The sequence below is a fragment of the Coregonus lavaretus genome (genome assembly GCF_964263955.1).
Source record: "Coregonus lavaretus genome assembly, chromosome: 18".
In the NCBI taxonomy this organism is placed as follows: domain Eukaryota; kingdom Metazoa; phylum Chordata; class Actinopteri; order Salmoniformes; family Salmonidae; genus Coregonus; species Coregonus lavaretus.
The window spans coordinates 25,447,044-25,457,926 of NC_140005.1; the positions used below are offsets into that span (position 1 = coordinate 25,447,044).

Consider the following 10,883-nt stretch of genomic DNA (forward strand, 5'->3'; position numbering starts at 1 on the left):
AGCATAACCTCCTGTCCAACCCCATCCCCTCAGTCTTAGCCAACAACAATTGTAATCTCCTTTGCTCCAGATGATCTTTCTTTGTGTTTATATATTATTATATATTGTTTTATCTTGATGACTCCCCATGATCCTCCTGTTTGGCCTCCTCCTTCCTCTCTTCCCCTGACAGAAAAGATAACATCTGGAGGGGCCAGACAAGCTATAAACAACAATCACTTTCATTATATTAAAATAACAAAAGGAGCTGAGGATTTGCTCTTTTGTATTAAACGATGATAACAAGGAGTTAAAATGTAATATTAATATTAGTAATCCTTTGAGTCTTTTGTGGTGAGCACATAAACTCTAGGAATTAAAGACACTGGCAAGTGCCAAGGTAAATAAATTACTTGGGATAAGAAGCGTAGACTGAAGCCATGTATTTGATGTCATTCTAATTACAGCAATGGATGTGCTTTTTATTGTTCCTGAGGGAAAACATTCTGAGGTAGTAAATCCCTTTGTTTTTTACTTTGCCTGAACAACTATATCTGTGCTATTTATTTGACTCTTACATATATTTAGTATTAGTCTTGTCCTATTTTCCCTCTAAAAACAAGGGGTCCACCCCCTCCATCTCATTATACCTAAAGGACTTGTTGTTTACTGATGACCATTTTAGACATCTGAAAGAAAGCTGATTTAATCAGGGAAGATTTTCATAAGATGAAGCCATTGCCATCCTGTTTAACCCCAAGTTATCTCTTTTAAATAAGTGTTGAGGGCAATAACAACTACATCTGCTGTGATTAGTGCTTTACTGACATTGAAACCATGTGTTTGATGTATTTGATACAATGCTATTCCACTCCAGCCATTACTATGAGCCCGTTCTCCCCAATTAAGGCGCCACCAACCTCCTGTGCGTTGAACAGTTGGCTAGACACTAGCTAGAGAATACTGCTTATATAATTGATGCAGCCAGATGTTAGGGTTGTTGTTTGAGTTTTGTCATGGGTATAGGTGTGTGTGTGGCTGTCTGTCTGTCGAGTGGGGTGGGAGCAATGACTGTAGGCAAATATGAATGGGTGGAGAGGATGGATAGGTGGAATTTGACAGATTTTGTTTTACGCCTACTCAGTACACCAATTGGTCGCAAAGTGCAAACCCCGCCTATCCTAGTTGGAGCGCACGCCCTCACATCTTGTTGTGGTTATGCTTTGTTAGCCAGCTAACTATCTAGCTATGATTGGTTATCACTGGGAAAGACGCATTTAGACATCTTTTTTTTTTTTTTTTAATCTAAACAAATTGCCATACTTACTATCGAAGATTAATAAGACAGCCGTTTGATTCGAAGGATATCCCTTCTCTCTATTCATAGGTAACGTTAAGTAACATACTACCTAGTGAGCTAGCTAGTAGCTAGCTAGGCACTGTACAGTTTGCTAGCAACATTGCTAGTTATATCTAGACATCTAGCGTTAATCGGCTGCTACAAGGGTAGCTAGTTAATGTTATTGCGTATTTCAAGGAATATTCACTAACCTTATGTCTGACATTCGCTAGCTAGCCACCCCCCAGAGATGAATGTAGCGATAACTTGTATCAATTTGTATTGGTAACAGCCAGGCAGCCAGCTCTCTTTGTCAGCAGTTGAAAACTTAGCTAGCAAACCTGTTGACAACAATACATAGCCATGTTTGGTAGGTTGAGGGAGTTTGTACCATTGTAATTCTGTGGTTTTTACAATACATGAGTTTTTGCATGGTATTCTACGTTGTTTATAAATATTTTAGTAATTGACCTGGCACTGGTGTTTATTCAACTGCTGCCTTTATATTGAGTAAATATGATATCCTGCAGCATTCCTTTTGTGGCAGACAAATGACTCAAGCTGCCTCCTTGATCTTGTCCTATAGGATGACACGGAAGTGTACTGCGGCTCCGGGGAGATGACCTGCACCCCCCTAGGGCATGGTCAGGATGGGGCCAGATGTGCCCCTGCTCAATGAATACAAGCAGGAGTTCTTCTGGAAGCGCTTCCCTCAGACGGTGCTGGGGGGTCCGCGCTTTAAGTTGGGCTACTGCGCCCCGCCTTATGTCTATGTCAACCAGGTGGTCTTGTTCTTGACACCATGGCTGTTAGGTGGCATTGGCACGCTGCTGTGCCAGCTGCAGCTGCTGGAGGATCTCCACGCTGCCATGCTCTCTGGTCTGCTCATGCTTGGGGCAGCAGTGGGTGTCCAGGCCCTGGCACTATACGCTACCCGCAGGAATGGCATGGTGGAGCGGCTGGGAGTGCCCAACATCCTGGCTGATGAGGAGGAGGTGGAGTTCACCCACTGTGTAGGCCCAGAGACGGTGAGGTTCATCGCCCCGGGGAAGAGGTTTGGGCTGAACGTGGTGCTCCACACCGTGCTGGCGGGGGCCATCTGTGGCCTGGGGACATGGTATGTGCTCCTTGGCAGGTTGACTGCACTCTATGGCAGTGTGGGTGTAGCCTTGGTGGTCTTTGTCCTGAGCTGGGTGACTCTGTGTACAGCGGAGTACTCCCTTATCGTCAACACGGCCACAGAGACGGCCACATTCCAGGCACAGGACACCTATGAGATCACCCCACTCACCCGACCACTCTACATATTAACTTTCATAGCTGTGGACCTAGCTGATCGGTAAGATAGAAATAACTAAATTGGCCTCTGACTATTTTGAAACTAGTTATGGATACATTTTCAGAGGAGAGGCTTGATTACATTTTGTGACTCTTTGCTTCTTTTTTTGCTTCCAGATTTACAGGTCCAGTGCCAGAGCTCCAGCTAACCAGTCAGGTGCTTCATGTGGTGTTCCTGGTCCTACCTCTGCTGTGGGCGCTGGGTATGCTGTCACCACTGGACGCCCTCCTCCTTTGGGGCATGGAACAAGCTCTGGTGTTCGGTTTGGGCGGCTCTCCCATGTCCAGTAACCTTAGGTATATTTTCCTTACTACATCAGTTGTTTTTTGTCAACATTTAGTTTGTCAACATGTAGTTCAATCTGATTATACTTGTCACTGATTTAGTTCCCTGAGCTCTTTACCATATGCCTGTTTCCTTGGCCTGGTTGAGCTTGATCAGCTCTTCTCTGACTCTGTGTGCTCTCTGTCCTTCCTACAGATTGCTGGGGATGTTCGCCATGTCTGTATGTGTCCCTGTTTGTACCTTCTTCATCCCATCCACCTTGGGTGTGGTCCTCTTCTTGATGGCCATGGGGTTTCTGCTTAGTTTGGATCTCAGCCAGTTTGGGACATATTGTGGAGGAGGGTCCAGGGGAGCCCATGGTGACAGTGGATGGCGTAGGGGGGCATCACCTGCCCCTCCCAGCTGGCGGCTGGGCTGCAGTGAGCTGTTGCTCTACCTGGGGCTGCTGCTGGGGGCCATGACTGAGGCAGGGCTCTTACATCACTTCCTCAGTCCCTCCCAGCCCCAGAACCTGGCATGGGGTTCTCAAGCTGCTGTCAGCTACCTCCTCATCGTCCTCTTCATCGTCTGCTGGGCTCTCCGAGAGATCCAGGGAACCTATGTTTTTGGAGGAGTGTTCCTCAACCCCCTGTACCCAAGAGGAATGGCCAATGTCCGGGTGTTCAAGCAGCGAAGCAGGGGTCTCCACGTGGCTGGGGCCATCAGGAGGGTGCTGCTCAATCTGGGTGAGCTCATATTTTAATATAGAGCATTGCTTTGTTATTACTATAAAACTATACATTCATCTTATTACACTTTGTTTTACTTTGCAGTGTCTCCCTTTGCAATGATTGCTTTCCTGGCTCTGGATGGCTCTGTTCAGCAGCTCCACACAGCCTCTCTCAGCGTGGGATTCACCCGGGCCTTCAGAGTGGTACACATGGATTATCTTATGTATAACCTAAGCATGTTTATCAATGAGAGATTTTCTCTCCAGTGACCTCATCATGACCATTAATCCTCAGACTATGTTATTAATATGATTTAGGTCATGATGATTGAGTCGTGGGTCTCTGTGTTGTGCAGGTGTGGCAGAGCTCTGAGGATGCCCTGCTCCAGATGGTGGTGGTGGTGTCAGTGAGGCTGGCTGCAGGGGATACCAGACTTCCTGGGTGGGACAGCCTGGGCACAGGGGTCCAGCTCCTTCTGGTAACAACACATTACATGACTTCTGGCATAGAGCTAATGAGGCATGACATTTAGTCAGATCACAGGTTAAACATTATGTAATGCTTTAGTCATTGATTCATTGTCTAGTTGTTGTTTTTGCCCAGAATGTTTTTCTCCACTGAAAACAAAAATCAAAGCAATACTACTGAGTCCTGGTTCAATCACACTCTTTATGTCCCTCTTTGCCCTACCGAGGTGGGCCTGCTGAGTGATAGGCTGCTCCAGTTCCTGTCCAAGCTGAAGTTTGCCCTGGCTGTGCTGGTGACCTCCTGGACAGAGAAGAAACAGCGGCGCCAGTCGGCCGGGACCCTCCTGGCCCTGAACGCCTCCCTGTGTCCTCTGCTGCTCTCTGTGGTGGTACTGTCAGCCATGCTCTCTGCTCCTTTGCTGCCCCTCTTCACCCTGCCCATCTTCCTGGTGGGCTTCCCCAGGCCTCAGCGCAGTTGGCCTGGGCCCGTGGGCACCGCCTGCCCCTGTCCAGACTCCATCTACTACCAGCAGATGAGTGGGAGCCTGGCCTGTGCTCTGAGGAGCGCCTTCGCCAGGGGATCACTTGGTTAGTGGGTCTCATTCTTTAGTTTTCTCCCTCTCTATCTGTTTTTCTTCTTAAATATTTTTCCCATTCATTGGTGTAGTTAAAGTGCTTTGATATAACTGTTTAATTATTTATAGACATCGCTTTGTTTGTGTGAAAATAATGTAGCTTATATTGATTAAATGTATGCCATTGTAAAAATAAAACAGGGGAAAAAAACAATCTTGGTGGAAACAAAAAGTATTTGAAATGGTGTTCTGTTGTTACTGCTAGTGGTTGGAAAATGAATGTCTTATTTTCCCAACAATAGGGTAAAAGAGTCAACTGAAAACATGCTCAACACCTAATGCAGTATCTCAATAAATTGACCTAGGCTCTTTATTGTGAAATGTATACTATTTTCCATGTTACTGATAGTATACATTTCACAGTAAAGAGCCTAGATCATTTAATTGAGATAATGCATTAGGTGTTGAGCATATGTTCTCAAGGTGTTAATAGAGCTCAACTTTTAGATCAGTCGAGCAGGGACTGAAATAGCCGGATGGGGGAAGCCTCTTATGGTTTCATATTAAGAGGAATGTTGTTGTGAGTCGCTCAGTAGAGCCGCCCGCTATAATGCAAGCTTGCAGGATCCAGTTGTGCTTCCTGTGAAGTGATCTGAACAAATTCACTCTGATAATAATAATAATAATAATATGCCATTTAGCAGACGCTTTTATCCAAAGCGACTTACAGTCATGCATGCATACATTTTTGTGTATGGGTGGTCCCGGGGATCGAACACACTACCTTGGCGTTACAAGCGCCGTGCTCTACCAGCTGAGCTACAGAGGACCACACTGATCTGTGTTCATTACATCCAAATGTTTCCACACCATTAACCTCGTAATACTCTTAACCCAACCGGAGCCGCTTCTAAAATGTTGTTCAGTGCTCTGTTTGCTGTCAGGAAGGGGGCAAGGAAAAAACAGAGCAAGTACAAGCTTCATTATTTATGGGTTGACGACTCAAAACAGACAGACTGCTACAGTGATGTCATCACTCTATCTTATTGTGTTCTTGGCTAGCTGGGGGTGCCTGAGCTGTGATGTATCATTTAGGCTAAGTGCTTGTTTGGTCTTGATACACACAGTAGAAAGAGGAGGGTTTGGAGTGTAGTGTTCTCTTTTTTCCTTTGCCCCCTCTGTGACATTGGGGGCCGTGCATCAGTGAGCGGGAGCGGAGAACGCACAAGGTGTCACTTCCCATCACGGGGTGGCATCTGTGACTATTCCGAGACGTCGCTATGGGATATGACATTATCCTTGAGCAATGAGAACACTAGTCAAACTTGAAACAAAATCAACCATCGCTCTGCCACTACCAAAACGTCTGTCCTCTCTCCCCTCTGTTAACCAAAAATGAAAGGCCCCCTCATACAAAGTCTACTCCCATAAGAATAATTAATATTTAGAGACTAATGGAAAGTCCAGGGCAGAGAAGGAATTCAATATTTAGATCTCTGTGCAGTCAGGCGGTTTAAACTGTATCATGACCTTTCTGTACAACTGAAATGGTAAGCGTCAACCTGCAGCTCATCCGGCAGCCAAGTTATCCAGTCAAGCCAGCCGAGAGACTCACTACTGATGCAAAATGAAAGAGCTGTGTGACCAGGGGGCACTTGTCTATGTATATGTTGTATGTACTCCAAGCTTTATCATCTCCAGACCACAGAGGACATCATCTCTCTGACTGCATGTCCTATAATAATAAATGACCACTGGGATGACTGAGTCCAAATCTAACACCACTCAAAGGCTGCGATGAGAATATGCTATGAATAGAGAATCAGCCTTGTCAAAAAGCTTGGCTGGGGGTAAGTGTATGAAGAAGCTGATAGGCCTAAGCTTGTTTTCTTTCTTCCCCTCGTAAGGTGCTCTGACTCCTGGCTCCCACTTCCTGGGTCGCTTCCAGGACCGTGTGGTTTGGATCATGATCTTAGAGAGAGGATATGGCTACTGTACTGTCAACATCAAGGTACTGGTTCTTTTAATGGTTGTTATTTGTTTGAATCACAAATTTGTGGTGAACATGCAGTATAGACAACAGATTTGACGGTGGTTTTGTTTCAGGGTCTGGAGCTGCAGGAGACCTCGTGCCACACGGTGGAGGCTCGGAGGGTGGATGAGGTGTTTGAGGGGGCCTTTGAGCGCCCTGAGCGGCTTGGCCTCAACCAGGGGATAAACCTGCACTGGGGTAACGCCCTCACCCCATGTGCTGCCCTGCCTGTGCGCGTCTACTCCGACGCCCGCAATGTGCTTTCGGGCATCATTGACTCGCATGACAACCTGAGGAAGCTCCAGGATGACTTCCTGAAGGCCCTGGTGTGGCTGCTGCTGAGGAACTGTGTCCAGAGACGAAAGGCCTTCCCCTGGGGCACTGACGAGGGGACAGGGGGCGGGGGCAGGAAGTCCCAGTCCCCTCAGCTTGGCCAATCGACTGTCACCCAGCCTGCAGAGGCTGTCATGGTGGAGTCCAACATCTCCTCTCTCAGGTTTAGACGGGACAGCTCCAGTTTGACCTCCTTCGGTGACTGGTCAGATGAGGATGACCTGTTTGGGCCTCAGCCAGCCAGGCGGACAGTGGCATTGGTGAGTACGGAGGCCCAGCTAGGACACACAGTGCTCCAGACAGGGCCCTCACTGCCAGGCTCTGTGGAGATGGACAGTCTGTTTGAGAACATGGCCCTTCAGCCCTTGCAGCCTCTGGGTTTGGGTCTGGGTCTGCCAGCTGTGGACAAAGGCAGGAACCCTGAAGTCCCCCCCACAGAGTCCTCCGGCACCTTAGTCCATGAAAACTTCAGCTGCCCCCACTCTGAGCTGTTCAGCCTGCCCTCTGGGTGGAGGACAGCCCCCTTGTTACCATCCCGGTTGCAGCAGCTCAGGCCTTTGTTCCCTGAGGAATGGTTTCGGTTCACTTTGGGAAGGTTGGCGCTGGCCGTTCAGGACGAGGCTTCGGAGGATGTGGCGAAAGCCCTGAAGGAGGATGGGGGGCTGAGGGACCTCCATGCCCAGGTGGCCCTGTCATGCCTCATCTCCCTGGGGGCAGAGTCTGCCTTCACCAGCCCCAGCTATGTCTACAGGGTCTACTGTGGGGACGTGCCTTGGACAGAGGGTCTGAAGTGGCTCTCTGAAAACAAAGAACTTTACCAGCTTGCACTTAAGGCTTTCAGGTAAAGATGGCAGGGGTGAAACATGGGTGTAGTTTGTACCCAATTTAGAGAATCTAAAACTTGTATACTGGATGTGTGTTATACATATTCAATGTTTATATCCAAAGCCTGTCCCTGTAACTCCTGATCTATTTGTTTTCAGGTACAGTTTCAAGCTGCTGTTTGATCAGGCGAGTCTGGGGCCCATGGAGAGTCTTGAGGAGCTGTTCAGCACCCTGGAGGAGTATGAGAGGGACTGGTACATCGGCCTGGTGGCTGAGAGAGGCTGGCAGGACGGTGTCCTACAGGAGAAACCCTTCCTCTTCTCGCTGGGCCATGACCTCACCATGGTAACCTTACTCACCACACTACGCCTCAGTGTTTTTGTTGTTACTAAGTAGCTCACTATGGTAACCTAACAAACACCTGTTCTTTGGATTAGCCATAAACTTGGTCTTTGTTGGTAGCGTGTATTAAGTGGTCCTGTCTTTGGCAGTGGTCAGTACAGTAAGTGACCCCTACCTGCCTGTCTCCTCTCTCCACAGGGCACTTACACAGGGCGGGTTCTGTCCCTGCAGGAGCAGCTGGTTCAGGTAGGCCGTCTGAACGGGGAGGGGGTGCGTGGCCAGTGGGCTAACCTGTCCTGGGAGCTGCTCTACGCCACCAACGATGACGAGGAGCGCTACAGCATCCAGGCCCACCCCATCATGCTGAGGAACCTCACTGTCCAGGCAGCCGACCCCCCTCTGGGGTACCCAATCTACTCCTCTGTCCCCCTGCACCTCCCCTGCTTCTAACACCCAACCCTTCTCCTCTCCCTGGGACCTTCAGACTCCTCTGCTGGCCCCCTATAAACACCCTGTCTCTGGTTTGCCCAGCTTTATCACTGGGTAGGCCCAATGTTGTGGCCTGTATGTGTAACCTGTCTATTTCACTAGAGGGTATCCTAGGAGGGCACATATAAGGCAGATCCAAACAAATGGTTTCATTCATACTTATGTCCAAAAATTTTACGCCAGTTTTCTTGTATGAATTACCAAATGTGTGGTACTAGTTCAAACAATGAAATGTAAGTGTTCTGGGAAATAAATATATTTACAAGGGACACGTTTGTTCAGAATAGTTTTTTAATCATTCACATACTCTGGAACAAAGAGTTGTATCACTTGTCAATGAAATGTTTTCTTTTTGTACTGTAGTTGCAAATGTTTTTTGTAGTTTGTTTTTATCTAACTTATCGCTTGTACTTGAGACTTGTACTTGAGACCCATGGGGCGGCGCACAATTGGCCCAGCGTCGTCCAGGGTAGGGGAGGGAATGGCCGGCAGGGATGTAGCTCATTTGGTAGAGCATGGCGTTTGCAACGCCAGGGTTGTGGGTTCGATTCCCTCGGGGGGCCAGTATGAAAAATCAAATAATGTATGCACTCACTAACTATAAGTCGCTCTGGATAAGAGCGTCTGCTAAATGACTAAAAATGTAAATGTAAAATACTTAATGTGATCAGATACAACCACCTCCCCCAGAAGAGGACCGCCAACACAGTGCTCCCAATTACATGATAAACTTATCTTGCAAATGTTTTCCCTCAAATACTGTTATGTAATGCTCCCAAAGGCAAAAAGGGACAAAGATTTCGTTTTTTCAAGGATGTGCCTTGGGTAGGACTTTGCAGTCTTTGTAATGTGGTTAGTAATTTTTGATGGCATCCTTTTGTTTACAGTTCAATTGTTTACAGTTTAAGACAAAATTGTATTTGTCATGTTCTTCTGTACATACTGTTTTCGTATACTGTGATTTGTGTATGGTGTGTAATTGTATATACTTAAAATAGCATTTTTTCCCCCAAAGAAACCTGATAGTCTGTTGTTTACTGGAGATTTGTCAGTGCTATAGACATTCATTACAGATTTGTGGTCAGTGCATTACTTAATGATACTCGACCTTCCAAAAAATATATCTATGATTAATTACAATTTCAAGTTCCTCCTGCAATTCTGAGATAGTAATTTAATTTTAGAGGTGACAGGAAGCTAGTGTTTCTTTTTCCACTCTATTCTTCTGCCTTGTAAAGAGTGCTGCCAGCCTTTTAAAACTTCCTAAAACCTTTTCCTTTCAGCTAAACAGAAGACTTGAACCTCTGGAGGCAATTAACCCATTTCAATGTGGAGCTCAAGCATTTGGAATGAAACAAAATCCTCTTCAAAATGTGCCTTTCGGGAAGTCTTGGGGTTTGTGAAGTAAGCAGAGTCTGCTTCCTGTAAGCGAGAGCTTAATTTTAAAGTCGTTTTTCTGATTTTTTAAACGCATATAGCCACAGCATTTTATATTCTGGGAAGATACTTCACTGTCAATCAAGAAACAAGTTGAGGCTTTAGATAGAATATTAGACAGCATCTGCACACTTGTTAATTAAGTTGTCTTTGTGGAATGTTTAATGACACATTCGACAGTGTGCATTTTCTTCCTATCTTATTCTTATAGACATACCCCTCTTGAGCTTTCCTCCAACACAACTGAACCAAAGGGTGACATTGTCCATCCAAACCCTGACACTAAAATGTCTGGTCAGTCAGAACATGACCTTTCTGCATGGCCCTCAGCTGTCACTGTCTGGCAGAGGCCACCAGACGTAGTGGTCAGTAAGTCAGTTACTGCCGCTGGGAAGCAGTCATGCTGACTGCTATACCCTGGTCAGTGCCCACCCCCTTCTCTTTATCAGACTGAAGCAAGGTCAGTAACAGCTGAGCCCCCCAGCTGTTAAGAGACAGCTCTAAATAGTGTCTGCCACACTCTGCTTTCCTGAAGTATTTTCAGACTGTTCACACAAAGTCCCCCTATCCATGGCCTGGAGAGGCAAGGTACACCTTAGAGAATGTGACAGCAAGCCCATGCATGAACAATGCCTAGTGTGATTAACCCATTCTGTCAGAGTGCTGTTCCTCTATGTAATGCTCTGAGTTATGATTATTCTATAGGCAAGACAAAAAATGTATAGTTTGTG

General features: G+C 46.6%; 1 protein-coding gene across 1 annotated transcript; it reads left to right on the forward strand.

Moving 5' to 3' along the window:
- The first annotated feature begins 1,181 nt into the window (after positions 1-1,181).
- Positions 1,182-9,733, forward strand: LOC311145497 (pecanex-like protein 4). Its single transcript, XM_084181750.1, has 11 exons — positions 1,182-1,366; positions 1,905-2,657; positions 2,774-2,953; positions 3,138-3,667; positions 3,755-3,855; positions 4,008-4,130; positions 4,347-4,707; positions 6,602-6,705; positions 6,801-7,900; positions 8,043-8,229; positions 8,425-9,733. The coding sequence occupies exons 2-11, from the start codon at positions 1,960-1,962 to the stop codon at positions 8,674-8,676; spliced, it is 3,636 nt and encodes a 1,211-aa protein (XP_084037876.1). The 5' UTR covers positions 1,182-1,366; positions 1,905-1,959; the 3' UTR covers positions 8,677-9,733.
- The last annotated feature ends 1,150 nt before the right edge of the window (positions 9,734-10,883 follow it).

Coding starts and splice junctions, on each gene's coding strand:
- LOC311145497 (XM_084181750.1), top strand. CDS start 1,960: ATGGTCAGGATGGGGCCAGATGTGCCCCTGCTCAATGAATACAAGCAG. Junction 4,708..6,601: donor CTTCGCCAGGGGATCACTTG/GTTAGTGGGTCT, acceptor TCCCCTCGTAAG/GTGCTCTGACTCCTGGCTCC. Junction 6,706..6,800: donor ACTGTACTGTCAACATCAAG/GTACTGGTTCTT, acceptor GTTTTGTTTCAG/GGTCTGGAGCTGCAGGAGAC.